The sequence below is a fragment of the Osmerus eperlanus genome, chromosome 18 (genome assembly GCF_963692335.1).
Source record: "Osmerus eperlanus chromosome 18, fOsmEpe2.1, whole genome shotgun sequence".
Lineage (NCBI taxonomy): Eukaryota > Metazoa > Chordata > Actinopteri > Osmeriformes > Osmeridae > Osmerus > Osmerus eperlanus.
This window is the reverse complement of record NC_085035.1, coordinates 8681954-8702486: the sequence shown is the minus strand read 5'-3', so window position 1 is coordinate 8702486 and position 20533 is coordinate 8681954. Positions and strand designations below refer to the sequence as shown.

Below are 20533 nucleotides of genomic sequence, written 5' to 3'. Positions count from 1 at the left end.
TTTTTGCTAATCCTCACATCAAAGTGTTGGATCGTGTCTGCCTTGGTGGAGCCTTCACGCCGTCTTGGGTTAAAAAAAAACAAGAAGCATGCATTCGGAAAGCGGCAGGCCTAAATCGTTAATCTACCCTCTCCTGATATAGAACTGACGGAGCGGACAAGAAACAGAGAAACCATCTTGGTGGTCCCAAAGCATGTCATTGGCAAAGAGTGATGTTTACAACTCCCTGTGTCATTACAGGCCTGCTCACTTCAATAAGTGTGTCAGCACACGGGCCAAGCTTGAAGATAAGTTGATTCAGGCCGCGGCCAACCAAAGCAGAACGGACGCAATACAATGCTGTTAGTGAAAGAGAGAGAGAGTGTGTTGTGGAGAGCATCGCTGATTCTCTCTTTTCGTCAGTGGAGCAATTCACAAATGACCTTTTGAAGCACATTCATTAGTGTTAGGTTAATGTACTTTGGATGAAAGAACTGAAAAGATACATGGAGACAGTTTGAATTTGAGAAAGAAGGAGACAGACTAAAAGACTTTTATCTCTTATTTATTTTTCTCTCTCTCTTATAATCATATACTGAGATTTGTGATGGATAGACATAAGTAAGATGATGTATTTGAAATAGTCTTATAGATTTTAGTTTTGTTGCCCTGTTTTAGTTTGCTTGCCTGATCTGAGTTCTGATATACAGAATTCAAAACATTAATAGACTTTTAGAAGAAGTAAACTCTTGTACACAGAATAATACAGTGCCCAAGTTAAATTAGTTTAACACTGCCACCTGGTGGTGGTAAGCCCAATAACTTTACAGAGTCCAGTACATTTAGTCATTTAGCAGACGCTCTTATCCAGTGCGACTTAAAGTAAGTACAGGGACATTCTCCCCGAGGCAAGTAGGGTGAAGTGCCTTACCCAAGGACACAACGTTATTTTTCACGGCCAGGAATCGAACCGGCAACCTTCTGATTACTAGCCCGCTTCTCTAACCGCTCAGCCACCGGACTCCCTACTGAACCTACTAAAATATTATCAAAGTTCCAACCTTCATTAACAGTATAAAACCACAACTATGAAAACCATTGAAATGTATTAATTTAACAAACATTTGGATATGTCCTTTATTACAGAAAAGTACAAACAACAAGTAATTCATGAAATCAACCTAAACCTACCATCCCTATCATTCCATACTGTAGCTGCCCTTACTTTCAAATGTTTACGGGACCAGTGGCCAGTGTACTGCAAAGTCATCCGTGAGAAGAACCTGTGCCAGGACATGCGCTGGTACCAACGCTGCTGTGAAACCTGCCGGGACTTTTATGCACAGAAGATGCAGCAAAAAAGTTGACATTCTCTTCCTCCCCTCTTCTAGGGAGCATACTGTTCATGATTCCTTTTAATGTCAATGAACACGTGCACTTATTCCAACACACAGAACAGTCTGAACAAGTCTCACCAAACCAACACCACGCTATTGGCATTGTACATTTTTTATTATTATATTATGCTCTAGGTCCTTTGATCATACAGAAACAACCAGCTATGTTTCACTTATAAGTGTGCAATTGTTGACTAGCCTTCATCCGATATTTGTTGTGCTTGTACAAGTCTACCAAGTCAAAAGTTCTAATATTCTTCAGTTATTTTTTTTTTATGGTAATGGTGCTAATTGTTTTTATACTTTTCTACAATTTTCTATAATGCTGTACTTATTTCCACAGTCGTTATTTCTTTGGCCTACACGTTGCAAGTAAAGTCTAATTACACCCTTAAATTCAGATATTAAAAGTTTGGAGCAATTCAAAGGTGGTTGGTTAAATTTAGCAAACAAATTATCAAGGGAAATAATCCCCAGTTGGATGTCAAATAATTACGCTATTCAAACTCATGAACACAATATGGCCAAATATTCTGATCTAACATTTTTTACAATCCTAGATGCTCCATCAGTGCAAGAGGACAATCTGCTGTACATCGTTCTTCACAAATTAACTATTTTAACAGTTTTGAAAGTGCTATTCCACACTCCTCTACTTGAATATAGATATGAAACACTGTACATGTTTACACTGAAGTACTGCTGCACTGGCATGGGTTCCAATGAACCTTCAGTTTGGACATCACATGTTGCAAAATTACTGCTTGGTTTATGTCTTCTGTTATTGGCTGAGAAGAAGTTGTGGATGAGTGTATCTGAGTGATATGGAATGATTATAGGATTTTTTTGAGAGACAAAGCAACTTTAAACTGAAGTTCCTCCTATGTATGTAGCATATTTTCTTCCCCTTCATGCAGTTGTCTTGGAGAATAAACTTGTATATATTTCTATCAAAAAATAAAGATGAATTCACCTTGGTTTGTTTTTTGTGGTTTCCATGGTAAAACTTGATAACAGGAATTTATTGGTTGCGCATTAGGTGTTATGTAACAAAACATTTCAATGCAATTTATCTAATTGTTCCAAAATACTTGAACAAGATCAATCATTTGCATGAATATAGCAAAATGGAATTCATACACAACATCAGAAAGCTATCTCTGGCTAAAGAAATATATAAATATAGCACAAACAAGTCTAATTTGACAGTAAGTCAAACATTAAACAATAGTATCCGTGCAAACCTTGCTGGAGACTAGTATTTTGAAAATGGTAAATTATACGGGTGTAACGATACACTCAGCTCACGATTCGATACGTATCACAATACTGAGTGTACAATACAATACGTATCACAATATTTTGAACAACATTTTAAATGAAACTGAAATTAAATTAACAGATTTATTTCCAAAACATTAAACATTTTCAATAATTTTCTTTGTTGTACATACAATTTAGTTAACTCAGTTCAAGCGATTTCTGTGAATGCAATGAATGCACGCATGACGCAGGTGCAGAGTAGGTTGTGTGCTGGTAGCTCAACCAATAGGATCAAACGGACGTCATATTGTAAAAATATTGCCATAACTCTACGATACATATTGTAAACATTATGTATTGTGATATACCCCTAGTAAATTAACTACAATGAACATAGTTACATACCAGTAGGCACTACACTTGTATAACCCAATACACTGATGACTCAGACTTACGTATACCTTACCTAAGCTAACTCCTCTCTTACTCTTTTGGTTCTGCAAGTCTCAACATTAGAGGTGAAAGAGGTCAGCTTGGGTTACACACACACCTGCAAGAGACACCTGCTCATAAATAATTACCCAGCTGATGGATGCTCACAGAATTGCGTGGATGTGTGTGTCGACACTAGCTTGCTTGCTAGCGACGGCAGAAAGATGGACATTTCAGTTCTTCCCAACAACAATCACCCAGAGAAGTTCCTTCAGCTGGACGTGGGGATGTTGCCCTCTACACATGGGATGTTTCAGGTTGGGGCAGCCATGACAGGGCAGAGGCACTGGCACAATAGGGTCTATTCACAGGTAGGTGGGTTGGAAACCTGGGAGAGTAATGGAAGTTGATATTGTGATAGGCCCTTAGGAGGAGACTAGCAGCTAGTAGGTGACTTAGGCTTCAAACATAATAGGCTTCAAATATAACACAACAGCCATGTTCATTCCTTTGACACATTTAGAAACTATTGGGTTTCCCATCTGATTAATGTTAATGTTCAGAGAACAATACGTATACTGTCAGCAAGTGAAGATCAACTAAAGAATGTATGTAGGTCAATGTTAAATGTCTGGGAAATTATTAAATTTCTCATTTGAAGATACACAGAGAAATAGGACTTGAGACTGCATACTCTGTTTTGCTGTCTCTGGGTGGTTCAATATATAAAGAAAAATGCAAGAACAAAAAATAATTCTGGTTTACAAATTTTGGTTTAAAGGAGACATGACATGCTGTTTTTGGATGCTTTTATATAGGCCTTAGTAGTCCCCTAATACTGTATCAGAATTCTCTATCCCGAAATTCAGCCTTGGTGCAGAATTACAGCCACTACTAGCAGTCCCACAAGGAGCTTTCCTCAGAACGCGCTGTTTTGGTGTCTGTAGCTTTAAATGCTAATGAGGAGCGGAGGGGCGGCACAATGCGCTAATGTTTACAATGGATGTATTGCAATGGCTGTAGCCCCGTTGCTGTAAGATGCCTCGAATTTGCCCATTCTCATCTGATAACCCTGGTTTGCAGAGGTACACACTCAGTCATTTCAATGAGGGGAAAGGCGGATATCGCACGCGCCATAACACCAACAGCAGAACGGTTATCCAAATAACAAAGAAGTGTACAACACTCAGTTACAGCATGTGTATTCACACACATACTTGATGCTATCTACCTTTTGTGAAAGAAATTTTGGGCCTATGTACAATGAATGTGTTTTAGGATAAGTTTACAGTTGGTTAAGTAGCTTGATACAATGAATGTTGATTCAACTCCATTTGGTAGAGATGCCATTTGCAGTTTTATGACACCTAACTAGGAGACGTGAAGTCTAAGAGACGGGAAGTCTGGGTGACCTGAGAGAGTTCTTGTCACCTGGGGGGAAGAGACAGTTGGTCTGAAGACAATGTGGATTCAACTGTATTTTTCTAAGGATTTAACCAATGACAGAAGATATTTGGTATAGCTGCATGTCTGTAGGATGGACCAATGGCTTTTGAGAACTGTCGTATCTATAAAATGGTCTGTTGAAGAATGTTCTGGGGGGTTCAGGGCCATCAGCTGGGTAGTGCTGGTGGGCTGGATTCTCCCGGTTCCATTTTAGAATGCTAAATGGAGCTGTATAGAATTGTCTTTGTGTTATTGTCTTATGTTTGTGTGTCGATGATGTTATGTTGATAACGTTATTATGTTCAAATCTACGTCAAATAAACATTAACTCTGTACTTCACCCGACTTCAGCTTAAACGATTGATTCTCTCAAAAACTTCCACGACACTTTCCATTAGCGACAGTAACTCAGCTGTTAGCTGAAGAGCTAATGTTACAGCCACATTCTAAGGGTAGCAAGCTAGGTAACCATATACAGTAAAGCTACAAAATGATATAGCGTTAGTTAACTTACTTGTCCGAGGTTAGTAGCTGGACGAAGGAGAGCTACTGATCCAGAATTTAATTTCAGCAAGGCCAGTTTTGTATTAGCTTGTTTTGTATTAACAGTCGTGGCTGAAGTGTTTGGCGCAGACATACAAAACAAATGCGCCTACAACAGAAGTTGTGTAAGCGCATTTCCAGAGAAAATAAAATTAACCCTTGTGTTATCTTCGGGTCGTTCTGACCCATCAGTCATTGTGACCCACCGTCGTATTGCGACAACTTTACTGCATACAAAAACAAAGTGAAGCATTTTCTTTTAACCGTTGGGCTGTCTCAGACCCCCCACATTGCGAAGGTTAAAAGAAAATTATTTTTATTTGGTTTTGTATTGGGTAAAATTGGGTAAACACAACGATGGTTCGTTATGAACCTTTGGGTCATGTGACCCGAAGGCAGCACGAGGGTTAAGATACTGGGTCTTCAGAGGCTCGGATGAAGGAACTGTAAAAAGATTTTGTTTTCCTTTGTACATCCAAACTGAGCAAATGTAATGCTTCGTTCATTTGCAAGCCATGATGTCTCTCGAGGATAAAAACACTTGCACGGTCGTAGCTCAGTTTCTTATGGGCGGGCCAGATTCTCTGGGCAGGCAAAGCAGAGAGAGGGGAGGTAACCTTCCTCCTTGTGACGTAACAAAGAGGAGATTTTCAAACAGAGCAATTGAGCTTTCATTTTCTGAAAGGCGGAGAAGAACACCCAGGGCTTGGTTTACACCGATCGAAAATTCTAGCCACTGGGCGACCAAAGGCAGGCTAGGGGAACTCACATTAATGTTAAATAACCTCCTAAAGTTAAGTTTTCATGTCATGTCACCTTTAAAAAGTAATGACTCTGATCGCTCCCAAGAAGCCAATATCCTCTGTTGGTGTAATTGAACATTCTCATGGAGGGCAATACAGCTGCATATTGCACAAGTTTAAAGTTGTAGCCAAGAAAATCTCCGCTCTCTAACCACAGCACCCTTATTTGTTTTCTTATTCCATCTTCAACAGAGGGGTCGAGGGGGTTTGAGTGACCAACGAAGGGTCCATGTTGAGAGAAGATCTTCCCCCTCTCCAGATGGTAGTCCTGTTGTTTTCATGGACAGGTACCTGGAAAAGCACATCACCCCAGTTACCTTCAAAACCAACATTAAGAGGAATCCACTGTACATGGACATCCGGACTGTAGACTCAGGGGAAACCCAGAAGTCCAAACCCTCATGGACAATACAGGAGTATGACAGACACTCTATCCATGCCAACCTAGCAGACTACATGAAGGTGATGTTTACCTTTTCAAGATAGTGTGGATTGATGGATGGGTGTGTCGGTCGATAAATAGAAGATTTTAGAAAAAAGCTGAGGTGTAGACAAGGCACAGAGGAACAGAGTCAGACTGACGCTGTACAGTAGAGAGCAAAGAATCACCTTATCTCCAAAATAGAAAGCTACATACAATTTTTCGTTATTACTCTTCATAATAACTAGTTCTCACAATAACAAAACATCATGTCTCTGCTCTGTTTTTCAAAGATCCTCTTTGAGATTACCTAATGCTTTCTTTTTTTTTTCAAATATGTTTATTGGTTTTAATTTTTTTAGCACACAACCATACTTCAAACAAACACACACATCACAAACACAACACACAGATACAACAACATCGGCTCAGCTACACACATACAATACAATAAAAATGATGAATAAAGAAAGAAAACAGATACACAGCAAAGTACTCTCTCTTACGACTTTTCAAAAAATCCCTGTAACATAATGTCAGAAACGTTGGGGTCCAAATAATTCAGATAAGGTTCCCAAACTTTATAAAATTGTTTAGATTTGGAATGTATCACACATGTCAGGTACTCTAGAGGTACTAAATCAAACAAAACATTATGCCAGCCCTTAACAGTTGGCTGTCTATCGCTTATCCACTGTAATAATATATTCTTCCTAGCTGCATATGTAAGAATACAGAAGAGCCTCTGGTTTTTTAACACTACATATCTAGAAGGGAGACCTAGAATAAGAGACATTGGATCCATCTGTAAGTTTTGCCCAAGTATCTTTTCAATTTCTGTCAAAACATTAGCCCAGTATCTTTGCAGTTTATGGCATGACCAAAGGCAATGGGTTAGAGTACCAATCTCTGTTTTACATTTAAGACACATTGGCGACAAAGTTGGATTAAAATGATGTCTGCGGTTGGGGGATATATGCATTCTATGTAAAATTTTTAGCTGTATAGATTTGGCTCGATTACAGACTGAAATTGATTTAGCGTAGACCCAAATATCGTCCCACTCATTGTCATTGATTGTAACAGAAAGTTCGCTCTCCCACTTTTCTTTAAGCTCTTGCAAAGCCACAGTTGCCAGAGTACGCATAGCTCCGTAGAGTAGACTGATAGACAATCTCCAAGGTGTTGCAAACAGTACTTTCTCAAGATGAGATGCACCAGGGTTATCAATTAGGGTTGTACTGTGCAATATATAATGTCTTATCTGTAAATAACGAAAGAAGCTCTGTCTGGGGATATTATATTTCTCAACCACTTGGTTAAATGACATTAATGTATTATCAGAAATTAGGTCTTTCAACACATAAATGCCACAATCCTGCCACTGTCTGAAGCCAGCATCAAGAATTCCTGGTTGGAAATCGGGGTTGTTCAAAATAGGAGTGAAAACTGATGTTAGTTTTGACCTCCCCTCAAGTCTACGTGTTAGTCGCCAAGCCTTAATTGTGTTGAGAGTAACAATATTGTCACAGCATGACCTAACAGTTTTAAAACTCTTAACAAACAACAGGTTCTTCAGTGGGTATTTTGATAGGGAGGTTTCCACATCCAGCCAGACAGAGGCTGTCTCATTTACGATCCAATCATATATATATCGCAAATGAGCACAGAGCTGGTACTTTCTCAAATTTGGTAAATCTAATCCACCTTCAGAGCTTGGCAGTTGTAAGGTAGCCATCTTTAGCTTTGGTCTACGTTTGCTCCATATAAATGCACTAAGCCAACCATTTAGTTTTTTTAAGACTCCATTTGAAAATAAAACTGGGATCATTTGGATAGGGTAAAGCAATCTAGGCAATATGTTCATCTTAATAAGAGCTATACGCCCTAGCCAGGAGACTGGCAAAGAGTTCCACCGCTCCAAATCTAGCCTCACCTTCTCAAACAATGGAACAAAGTTAGCCTTATACATTTGCTCAAATGTAGGGGTTATGAATATACCTAAATAGATAAAGCCCCCTGGGGACCACTTAAAGGGGAAAAAAGGCAGTGTTGTAGGTATTGAGCTTAGGCTCCCTAGCGGCATGGCCTCTGATTTTGTCAAATTAATTTTATATCCAGAAAATTTGCTAAATAAACCAACAACATCAAGTAACACAGGTATTGATGTTTCTGGACTTGAAATATAAATTAAGACATCGTCGGCATAAAGGCTTATCTTATGATGTACATTGTCTATTTGTAAGCCCTGGATAGAGGGTATTGTCCTTATGGCCTCTGCCAATGGCTCAATAACCATGGCAAACAACAGGGGGGACAATGGGCAGCCCTGCCTTGTTCCTCTATGCACAGGGAAACCGTCAGACCTCAGTCCATTAGCAAGAATGGCTGCTTGAGGATTATCGTACAAGACCTTGACCCATCTAATAAAATTATCCCCTAAACCAAATTTCTCCAAGCAGTAAAATAAATATGACCATTCAACTCGGTCAAAGGCCTTCTCTGCATCCAGAGAAAGCACTAAACCATCAACTTGTCTACGTTGGAAGACCTGAATGATATTAAGAAGACGCCTAACATTGTTATAAGAGTTTCTCCCCTTTATGAAACCAGTTTGATCCTCTTTTATAATTTTAGGTAGGAGACCTTCAAGGCGTATAGCCAAAATTTTTGCCAAGATCTTCCTGTCTACATTTAGAAGGGATATGGGCCTATAAGAGGCACAGGACTCAGGACATTTCCCCTTTTTCAGTATGAGTGAGATATTTGCTTCTTTCAAGGTCGGGGGTAACTCTTTATTTGAGAAAGCATCATTAAACATGCTGACTAAAGGGTCTACTAATATGCCTGAAAACTCTTTGTAAAATTCACTGCTGTACCCATCCGGTCCACCAGCTTTCCCATTCTGAAGAGTTCCTATGGCATTAAACACCTCTTCTCTGGAAATGGGTGAATTAAGAGCAAGTTTATGTTCTGATGGTATAGTGGGCAAGTTTAGCTGGTCAAAGAACTTATCCATCAGAACAGACGCATCCCTTGGCTGCTCAGAACTATAGAGATTATGATAAAATATCTTAAAGGTGTCATTTATAAGCTTATTATCATATATACGGCTGCCTTGAGCATCACAAAGGGCTGCAATGGTTTGTGACTCTGCTCTTTTTTTTGTGAGATATGCTAGGTATTTCCCAGGTTTATCCCCATGTTCATAAAACTTTTGTCTAATAAATCTGACTTTGACTTCCTCATCTTGTGTTAAAAGGTTGTCTAAGGTTGTTCTAATTGCAGATATTTCTGTCAAAATAGTGGGAGATGGGCACTCAACATAAGCATTTTCTTTAGTTTTAAGTTCAGCCATTAACAGATTCTGCTTTTCTCTTTTTTGCCTTCTTTTACTTGCTGAAAAGGAAATAATCAACCCCCTAGCATATGCTTTAGCAGTTTCCCATAATAAGGCCGGGTTGTCTGTGGATCGAGTGTTAATGGAGATAAAATACTGAAATTCAGTGGTAAAATGAGTAACAAATGTATGATCTTTCAAGAGTGATGTGTTCAGTCTCCAGAACTTCACTCCACTATTTACACCCTTGATGGAGAGGTCCAAAATTACCTTGGCATGATCAGAAATCAAAATACTACCAATAGAGCAAGACAAAACCCTGTGCATCGCGAGACCTGACATGAAAAAGTAGTCAATCCTACTGTGAGAGCCATGAGGTGCAGAAAAGAAAGTATACGCTTTATCAGAAGTGTGAATTGTTCTCCAAACATCAACAAATCCTAAATCCTCACAAATAGAACAGAGTGCCTTAGCCTGTGGTGAAAGAGACATAGCTTTAGAAGGTAATTTATCAATAAGTGGGTTTAGTATGCAGTTAAAATCTCCACCTACAATGGCAATATCTGACTGAATCTCAGAAAAGTCCAAGAATACCTTAGTTATAAAGTCAGAGGGGTGAGCAGGAGGGTAGTACACGTTCAGTATAGATATAACTGTATCTTGCAAGATGCCCTTTACAATAACATATCGGCCACTTTCATCTTTAATACAGTCCAGCAATGAAAACTGCAAGTTCCTTCTCACTAATATAGCCACTCCTCTACTTCTTGAGGTGAATGAGGAAAAAAACACCTGATTAAAACCTTCCTTCTGCAATTTGAGATGCTCTTCATCATCCAAGTGCGTTTCTTGCAGGAGAGCAATATCAATATGCCCTTTTTTCAAAAAACGCAGTACTTTTCTTCTTTTAACAGGACTATGAACCCCTTTTATGTTCCATGTACATAGACGTAACTTATTACTCGCCATATAGGCCAACTTTATTCGTTATGTAGAGAAAGTATGCTGAGAACATGAATCCTAAAACATATAAAACGACATGTGCAGTCACTGAGCCAAGAGAAGAAAAACAAAAAAAGTAATGTGAACAAGAACTACTATACAAAAATAAACAAATTAAACTTAAATTTTCAAGGGGGTTGTCCCTGCTACCTAACCTGCAGGGAGTTCCAAACATCGCCCATGGCAAGACTAAAGAGCTTGCCACCCAATCTTCATTCCTCACCACCATCGTCACAAAAAAAAACAACAACACGTCAGCCTACTCACAGTGGCTATACTTGGCAAATAAAATATAAAGTCTATGTATAGATAAACTCAAACAGGAGGTAACATACCACATTAATCTTCAAAAATCAGTGTCTGAGTCCAGTCTTCAGTCTGGCATACCTTTGCGTCCTTCTTCTAATGACTGTGCGAGTAAAGCGGCATCTTTCGGAGAGTCGAATCTCTTCTGCTTACCATCGACTGTCACCCTTAAAGTAGCCAGATAGAGCAATGCATAGATCACGTTCATTTTCCTTAGTCGGGTCTTCGTGTCATCAAATGCCTTCCGCCGCCGAACCACTTCTGCCGAGTAGTCATTGAAGAAGGAAACTTTGGGCTTTCTGGCCGTAGCATCATCTTGACCTCGAGATCCGAGCCGCCGTGCCGCATCCATTACCCGCTGTTTGTCTTGAAAGTTGTGAAACTTCAGTATAAATGGTCTTGGACGCTGGTTATGACTGGGTTTCGGTGCCAATGATCTGTGAGCCCTGTCAAGCTTTAAACGACCATCTTTCACAGTCATTTGAAGGTGTTCTGGTATCCACGTTTCTAAAAATTCCACTGGATTTGTCCCTTCGGAGCCTTCTGGTATGCCAACCACACGCACATTGCATCTACGACCTCGGTTGTCAAGATCATCGATGTGCTCAAACATGTCGCGCACTTGTTTTTCAAGGGATGCTATCCTAGCTTCTGAGGCTATAGTTGTGCCCTCGACATCAGAAATTCTTTTTTCAGCCTCCCCTACGCGTGCTGCAATTGCTTGCAACTGTGCTGTCTGATCTTTAATGGCCTCTAAGACTGTGGAAACTTTTGTGTCGATCACCATAGTGAGTTTGTCAGTGATGTTGTCCAAAGCTTGAATAATATTTGGCTCCATCCCTGGGCTAGCAACCGCTAGTTCACCGCTAACACCAGTTCCCTCAGGAGTAGTCTTCACCACTTTCTTCGATGTTTTTTTCATGCTTTCTGAATTTTGGCGAAAATAATGATCTAGACTCATGTTAGAGTACCTCCCCTACAAAATTCCGTACTTTTACTGTCCAGACATGATAGATTAATATATAAACTCTGATAAATGCCACTGGAGCTGGCTTACAATGCTGTTCACTCTACAGCGCCATCTTGTTCCTACCTAATGCTTTCTGACAGTGGATCCAGGTTGTAACTCTATCGGGTTAGATAATGCATCAGCCTTGACCAGTGTAACGCGTTACTGTAATCAGATTACATTTGTCTGTAACGCAGTAATGTAACGCATTACTGTTGATAACTTCAGCAGGGCTCTCAAGTTTTGAAGACAGGCAAGAGTTACATCCCCCCCCATACCCCCCCCCACCAGGGGGTCAAAATTAATTAATTAATTAATTAATTGCTTTTTACCTGACATCTTTGAAAGGCAGCAATGATTAATGCATCCATGGGCAGGATATAATTACAAAAAAAAAGACATTATTTTAAAAGTGACCTATAACATCGACTATGCAAAACACATAAAATTATTACGCTTATTTGGAAAGAGATGTTTATAATGTGACAATATGTCAGTCATCGTGTGATAACGAAAATATGACTAGGCTTATTATATGTATCAGACGAAATATTGCAAGCTCCGGCAAAGGTATCAGGCCTATGTTCGTCCCGCACTGGTTTTGAACCTGCCACCTCTGACATTCCAAGCGCCACCACTACCAACTACGCCAACGAAAAGCTAGCTAACCATCGACGCGGGTGGCCTTTTACATACCTGAGGAGTGAGTTTTACCGATACACACCGGCTACATCTATGAACTACTTGTTCTGAGCAGGTGTTGTCAGTGAACAGGCTGTAAAACTGTTGGTTAAGACACTCATGAAAAACTGATGCTAATTATCTGGGAAACATTTTCTAACAGCAGTCAAGTTGTCATTGTTTGTGTCAAACAAGTTGTGAATTTGTTGTAACATTAAAACAGGATATCATGACTGTGCTCAAAGTGATGCTCGAGCTCCCGTGGTTTGCTCTGTAGGTGAACGAAACTTTTGGAAGACGTTGTAGCAGAATCACGTGAAAAATTACAGGATATGCTTTTTTTCCATTGGTTGTTGCATTAAATCTTACCCAGATACAATGGTGCTATTTTCCAATTGGCTATTGTATAGACCCTTTATTTTTTTTGATTGGCTGATAAGTGGCAGGCTCGACTAACAGTGCGTTCACACTGCAGCGGAGCGGGCGGCGCGTGGCGTCGGCTTCCAATTCATTTTCAATGAAACCAGGCGTTGACGCTCGCATAGGGCATTGTGGGAAGGCGAGCGGAGCGGAGCGGAGCGTTGCAAGTTGGATTTTCTCAACTTTATGTAAATGAGGAGCGTGAAAACGCTAGCGTTGGCCAATCGGATTGGTTTCTTGTTTCTTGTAACGTAGCAACTGTTCGTCATGGTAAACATTTCTAGGTTTGACAATTTCAAGATGGAGGAGAAACTTTTCGTATGTGTCTGCACACCCAGTTCTGTTCAGAACAAAGTTACTAATGTGACGAGCCTGAATTTAAAGATTACATTAAACTAATAATGCATGGTGCATGGTTGCCGATGTCGTCATTGTTCCTAGTGTGTTTTTATAGCCTACTTTTAAATGTAGTCGTCACATTACGTGACTGTTCTGTGCCACTGCTAGCTCGCTAGCCCAGCCTACAAACGACTGGTTGAGTGACCGGTGGCGTAACATGTATTCTACTGTAATCTTGCACTAGTAAAATCTTGCACTTACATAAATGTTGTGTAAAAGTGGTATTTTGATCGATATTGTGAGTACATGAACCCAAATCTGCACGCTTGGCCATGACTACAACAGTGACCTTAGAGAACTACAACTCTGTATTAACTTGTCTAACACGCCCCCGAGCGTGGTGTACTGTGGGAAGGCAAGCGATGCAGAGCGTTAAAAAACGCTGCAGTGTGAACGCACTGTAAGAACTCCAGGGGAGACGCGCTTGATTCCTGCCGGTTCCATAGTGAGAGTGGCGCGGCCAGAGGAATTTTGGTTGGGTGCTGCGGCATATTAAATATATTATAAATATTTTTTTTCTGCGTGAGAAATACAATGTGTGGCGGGAGGGCGTGACAAAAGACCGAAATGAGTGACACTTGAGAGCCCTCTTCAGTAATCGTATTACAGTTACTAATACAAAAATGTCTTGCGTTACTTGCGTTACTTGCATTACTGCGATCTGCATATCGGGAGGAGAAGAAAAAACAACAAATCAAACTTCCCTTTACAGTAGGCTACGTGTGTTTGCTTAACACTCGTCAGTTGACTTAGCCCCATAGTTCAGGAGGCGAAACAAGAATGGCAAAGCCGCTTAGGACGTCTTTTGAGGGATGGAGGTATGCACATTACTTCGTATTAGTTGCGCGAAAGGACAAAAACGTAACTGTCGCGAAGGACTGATGGTTTTGCCCCCTTAGGCTGTGCACGTGAACAGCCCTTTTCGCTGCTGTTGGGTCATGCCGTTAGTGCATGCACCCCTTATGGCTCCACTGGTACAGCCAATCGGAGTGCAGTTTTGGGGATGCTCGCGCTGACGATACCCAGTGGCGGGAATACCGGAGTAGTGGACTGCCATGTTTCTGGTGCGGACATTAGTTTATTGAGGAGAGTAAAAAATGTTGTATTGTGTGCGTTCACACACACACACAGACACACACACAAACACACACCCTTAAAGGCAAATCTAACCAACACCATTCCTCTCAACTTTACAATAAAAAAACAACTTTGGAACAGTACATCATCTCCGGCATTTTAATCAGATGCACCACAGTGGCTTCTAAGCATTACTGACCAGAGAACATAGTCTCCACAACAGTAACTGTATAATGTATATTGTGCCCACGCCAAAAACACCTCTCCATCGCCGCGAACACAACCTCTAATCTGTCAAAGCATCTTCAACGGCAACATGCTAACTCAAGACGATAGGTAAGGATCCCCGAACCCTGAGTGACACTGACGCCGAAAAAAGGTTGCCGTTGCAATTGTTGCCGACACCAGCCAAGCAGCCACGACTTGACTTTCAACATCAGCAGGTTACCAAAGCAGAGATAAATAGGCTTGTAGCAGCATACATAGTAGAGTAAATGTTGCCATTTAAAGTTTTAAGCATTATTTTTTTATTTTGAGACATTTTGCTTACTGCCAGTACTTTAGCCTTGTTATGCTTGACAACTTTTAGGTTGATGTTCACAATTTTTTTGTCAGCTTTGTGGTATTAAAAAGCATAAAAAAGAGATCTGTCCTCATTTTAGGGGAGTCAGGTGGCTGAGGGGTTAGGGAATCGGGCTAGTAATCTGAAGGTTGCCAGTTCGATTCCCAGCCGTGCCTAATAACGTTGTGTCCTTGGGCAAGGCACTTCACCCTACTTGCCTCGGGGGAAAGTCCCTGTACTGTAAGTCGCTCTGGATAAGAGCGTCTACTAAATGTATTACTTTTTTGGAGTAACTACCCCAACACTGGCCTTGACACCTCAACCAAGTGCCAGCTGATAACCCTTGAGGTCTCCATCCAGAAACCTTGGACTCTTGAGCAAATGTAGGCACTGTGACTGTTAAAAGTGTGCTACATAGTGCCAACAACGGAAATCAAATTAAAGTTGAGAGCTGTCAGATTCTCTTGAGTCCCTGACTACAAGAGTGTATACATCACTTTCTCTGTGAAAGTGACTACAAAGCCTTGATGAAAAGGATCTGTCATCTTCATGACTGAATCATGGCGCAATAGACAGCCGATTAGTCCTCAGATTCAATGTGATTTCACAACATAGTAGATTGTAGAGGTAAAAGGGAAAAAATAACATTAGCTGAGGAGAAAATTGGGTTTTAATTTGTCGATGGCTCTTTCGTTGAATTGCACTTTTTTTGTAGTGTGTGGGTGTTGAGCCATGAAACAGATATGAAAAATATGTATTTGGCCTGAAATGGAAATGTAGGAATCTCAGTAACATTGATGCTGGCCTACATTAGGCCTGGAACTCCAATTACCATATCCATAACCAATTACCTATATGTGAAGAGCTGATCTATGCACTTTTTAGTAACATAGCAACAAGGTCTCTGAGTTTACAGTGTAAGCCTACATCCAATATGATTCATCATGAATGACATTAACTCATCAGAGTTTTGATAATTAATCATAATTCTGAAAGGATGTTTGAGCAGCTATATAATTTACGCATATGCAACATAACTACAGCAGGAGATAAACTATGCCATGAATTGAAGTGATGGCTGACTACTGATTTTATGAGCTTGTTATGTGACACACTAAATGTGACATTAGATCCTTATGTCTGTGTTTTTACTTAGCAGGAGGAAGAAAAGACTCCAAAGGATCTTGACTTCTGGCTAGAGGATCTCTACACGCCCGGATATGATTCCTTACTCAAGAAGAAGGAGGCAGAACAAAAACGAAAAAAGATGTGCAAAGTAGTTAGCTGGATTATTCTGTCAATCTGTGTGATCATTGTTATCATCACAGTCCCGATTATGATCTCAAAGAGAAATAATAACTGATGTGCAAAATCTGCCAAGGTACAATAAAATGCATCCCAAAAGTCAAATTTGTGCAAAGCAATAGCCATATGCGTACTCTCATACCTATAAACAATAAGACAATAACTATATTAGCATATGGCCTATTTCAGTATTCAGAATAAACCCTGTCCACATGCAATCCCTAGACCAGAACCCTTCTGTTGATAGATTGTTAAATAGGTAATTCCAATCCAGTTCCCCAAGATTGACACATAGACAGACAGGTCTCTACTATGCTGTAGCATCATATTGGAAGTTGTATGAGGGGTGGCCAACTATTTAGTTTGCTCTTTTTCATCTAATTTGCTCTTTTTCAAACATTACAGTGGAAATCAAATGTTTGGGCTTGGTCTCATTTTAAAATAAAGATTTAAACAATTTTGTACATTTAGAATGTGTATTTGCTGTTTTTAAGTACATCACAAATTCAGAATATTACCAATACTTTCAGTTTACGTCCACCGTAAATTTTTTATAAGACTTCCCAGTTTCACCCACTAGAGGGTGACACAACACAGAGGAGTGGGATTAGGATGGAAAGCGCTTACAGTTTTTCTCAATTGTTTACACACAAATACTGGTACTTGAGACACAATGACCACAATGTAACTCATGCACCAACCCCATGAACCAATTCTGCTAAACTACAAGCACAATTCCTGCTTTACACTCAAATTGCAGTTCTAAAACACACTTTTTTCAAAACACTACACACAATTCTCTGCATTTGGCACAATTTTCATGAAGAAAATCTTTTGTTTTCACAAGGAACACACTGCCATTCAAATACGCACACTGACTCATCGCATGGACAAACACCTGTCACACAGTTTTACAATTAGCAATCGGAGCTTTAGCATAAAAGGGCAACAGGTGACCTTTTCTGTTTTTGAGCAATGGATGCCAACATTGGAAACAGAGGCAGAGGAGTGAGAGTAAGAGGAGGAGGACGGGGAGGACGAGGATGAGGAAGGCCAAGGACCATAATCTCTGATGAGATACGAGCCGCTTTGGTTGACCATGTAGTCAACCATGGTCTAACAATGAGGGAGGCTGGGCAAAGAGTACAGCCAAATTTGAGCAGGTACACTGTAGCATCCATCATCCGGACTTTCCGAAATGAGAATAGGTAAGAATCTACTCTCACTACAAAATTGCAGTAGGCCTACTGCATATCAATAGTACTCAATGAGTACAGTAGTACAGTATTGCCTGTGGACTGTTCTGTAGGACTGTAAAAATAAAGTATGTTTCAAGTATTTGGAAAATGTATTCCTACTTTGTATTCCTACACAGTATTTACAGCATTTTACTATTTGTTTGGCAGAACTGAAAGATTACCAACACAAGGTGGTCGGGAACGTCTTCTGTCTCCTGAACAGGAAACTGAAATCATGAACATGGTCCTAGAAAATAACGGCATTACATTACGGCAAATACAAAGAAAAATAATAATAATGTAACTGTATACACTATACAGTAAATGATTCTGTTGTTTTGTATGTAGACCACTGTATGTGCAACTTTGTGTTGGTTGGGATGTACACTGTGTACATTGTTTTTCTGGGAAAAATACGTAAAATATATTTGTTACCGTGTAGTTCTGTGTTCTGAGTATAAAAACAATATTCTCAAATATTTTACAACACACTTATGTATGTACTGTCTGTAGTAAATGTAACACTGAACAAAAAAAGGCCTAACTCACTATGATGAATGAAGAAGAAGTGTTTTCCATTCATCATAGTGTTTTACATTGAGCACATGTGTTCAAATGGTTCTTATAAATGTCTATTCATATGATGGTTTGTGTTACGTGTTCAGAAGAACCATTGAGCCAACAAGGCTATATCAATTTAATTGAAAAGAAAACTGTAAAATATACCACATTACCACAAACCAAATAATATACAGATTTCTGTAGCCTGTTCAATCCATGCAAGGGTTAATTCTTTGACAAAACACGTTACAAATATGACACATAATCAAACCTTTCCATTTCTCCATCTGTGTACATTTTGAAATGACAAGTTTGACAACAAAAACTGTTTTACTGGAATCCTATTAGCACTGTAGATGCAGATCAAAGGAAAATACAGTTCAAGGCGACAGAATGTGCCTATATCTGTTGCTTCATCCAACTCTATCTACCAATTAAACGAATAGCCACAAAGACGTGTTTCATTACTAGATTTATATTACTTCTAGATTTAAGAGAATGCAAGTGTTTCAAGGGATGTTGCATCTTACTTTCCATTATGGGTCCCCCTCGGACGTCACGCAGGGAAGAAGAACAGCTCGCTTTCTGACTCGCTCCGCCCTCTGCCTGCCCTGCAAGAAGAATCTCCCGTTATTTCTTCCAGCAATGAATATGCAAACGAACACTGATTGCCTGTTTCCCAAACGTTGGGAAAGTAAAGAGGGACGGTGGATATTAAACTAATTTCCCTGGACGTCCGTTTGTAAACAAGATGGCGAGTCAGGGGCGGATAAACTGCTGTGGCAGGGTTTCTACATAGAACACGGTGTATATACAGAATCGTCTTTGTGAGATTTTTTTGACAGTGGCAACATATAAACGCGTGTTGCCTGCCTGCACAACGAAGTTTACTTTCTGTAATTGCATAGGCGACTCTATGGAACAATGTATCAGCTGGAAAGTAACCTAATGAGTTTTGGATACATGGTGGAATTTCTTTCGGACTGCACGACAACTTCATCCGTCGCTTTGGACATTTCAGATAAAGAAAGTAGGATTTTGCAGAAAGCCACTGTACCTGGTCAGTTGACAGTTTCTCAGAATAGCAATTTAACCGCCTATCGAGACCAGTAGATTATAAACGGATAGAAGGCGTGTTAGGTATATTTTGAAGATGTTATCTTTGGGGTTGAGATATATACTCAAACCTTCAGGTAAAAGTCAACTAGTGCCCTTTGCTGATGTATAGTAACTTAATGGCAACTGCCCAACAAAAAACATTATCCCGTGCCTATTTTTCAAATGATATAATTTACTCCGTAGTTAAACTATAGCCAATTTGTTCCACCATGGCTGTTAGGTCCAGAAGACCGTGGATGAGCGTAATTGTGGGGGTTTTCCTTGGATTTACGGCAGCGTCTTGGCTTATTGTCCCTAGAGTGGTGGAAATTAGTGGCAAGCGAAAAAAATCGTCAATGTGCTCTTACTACAGCAATACTGCTATTGGTAAAGTACCCGAGATCCTTGGAAGCACCACAAGTAATGCGTTACTTAAAAACCTGGATAGCCCGTCAAGCCAAGAGGGCAGTGAAGAAGAGGAGGAGCGCGTCTACAAGGCTGCCAACGGTAGCGGGGACGGCGGTGGACCTATATCCCGACCTAAGCATTTTCTTTACGTAGGTGTTATGACAGCCAAGAAGTACCTGGATTCGCGCGCTGTGGCCGCGCACAGGACGTGGACGCGTTCCATCCCCGGGAAGGTTGAGTTCTTCTCAAGCGAGAGTTCGGAATCAGTCCCCATGCCCATGCCTATTCCAGTGGTGTCGTTGACAGGTGTAGATGACTCATATCCACCACAGAAGAAATCATTTATGATGTTGAAGTACATGCACGACCATTATCTGGATAAATACGAGTGGTTCATGAGAGCAGACGATGACGTCTACATACGAGGTGAATGGTGATGCCCTTCTCGGCCTGTCCTCAAATCATACATAGGCCTGCTTAACCCTTGTGCTGCCTTCGGGTCACATGACCCAAAGGTTCATAACGAACCATCGTTGTGTTTACCCAATTTTACCCAATACAAAAACAAATAAAAATAATTTTCTTTTAACCGTCGCAATGTGGGGGGTCTGAGACAGCCCAACGGTTAAAAGAAAATGATTCACTTTGTTTTGGTATGCGGTAAAGTTGTCGCAATACGACGGTGGGTCACAATGACTGATGGGTCAGAATGACCCGAAGATAACACAAGGGTTAACATTGTTTTGGGACTTTGTAAGTACTGTGAGAGTTCTCAGATCTATTTAGCCAACTAGACAGTATTAAGTTTGTTACAACTAGTACTAGTACTTACACTTTATATAT

The 20533-nt window shown here is 40.2% G+C and overlaps 3 protein-coding genes across 3 annotated transcripts in view; all 3 read left to right on the top strand.

The window, feature by feature from the left end:
- LOC134038820 (A disintegrin and metalloproteinase with thrombospondin motifs 19-like) overlaps nucleotides 1-2353 on the top strand; it is a 61677-nt gene extending 59324 nt beyond the window's left edge. Inside the window, exon 23 of the mRNA XM_062484415.1 lies at nucleotides 1195-2353. Coding sequence (XP_062340399.1) covers nucleotides 1195-1346 — 152 coding nt within the window. The 3' untranslated portion in view covers nucleotides 1347-2353. The remainder of the gene's footprint in view (nucleotides 1-1194) is intronic.
- Nucleotides 2354-3295: 942 nt separating this feature from the next.
- On the top strand, nucleotides 3296-16915 carry LOC134039088 (major intrinsically disordered NOTCH2-binding receptor 1-like). The gene is made up of 3 exons (XM_062484837.1): nucleotides 3296-3442; nucleotides 6056-6325; nucleotides 16243-16915. The coding sequence occupies exons 1-3, from the start codon at nucleotides 3296-3298 to the stop codon at nucleotides 16441-16443; spliced, it is 618 nt and encodes a 205-aa protein (XP_062340821.1). The 3' UTR covers nucleotides 16444-16915.
- Nucleotides 16916-18721: 1806 nt separating this feature from the next.
- Nucleotides 18722-20533, top strand: part of chsy3 (chondroitin sulfate synthase 3) — a 136814-nt gene continuing 135002 nt past the window's right edge. Inside the window, exon 1 of the mRNA XM_062484425.1 lies at nucleotides 18722-20116. Within this exon, the coding sequence (XP_062340409.1) occupies nucleotides 19513-20116 (604 nt within the window). The 5' untranslated portion in view covers nucleotides 18722-19512. The remainder of the gene's footprint in view (nucleotides 20117-20533) is intronic.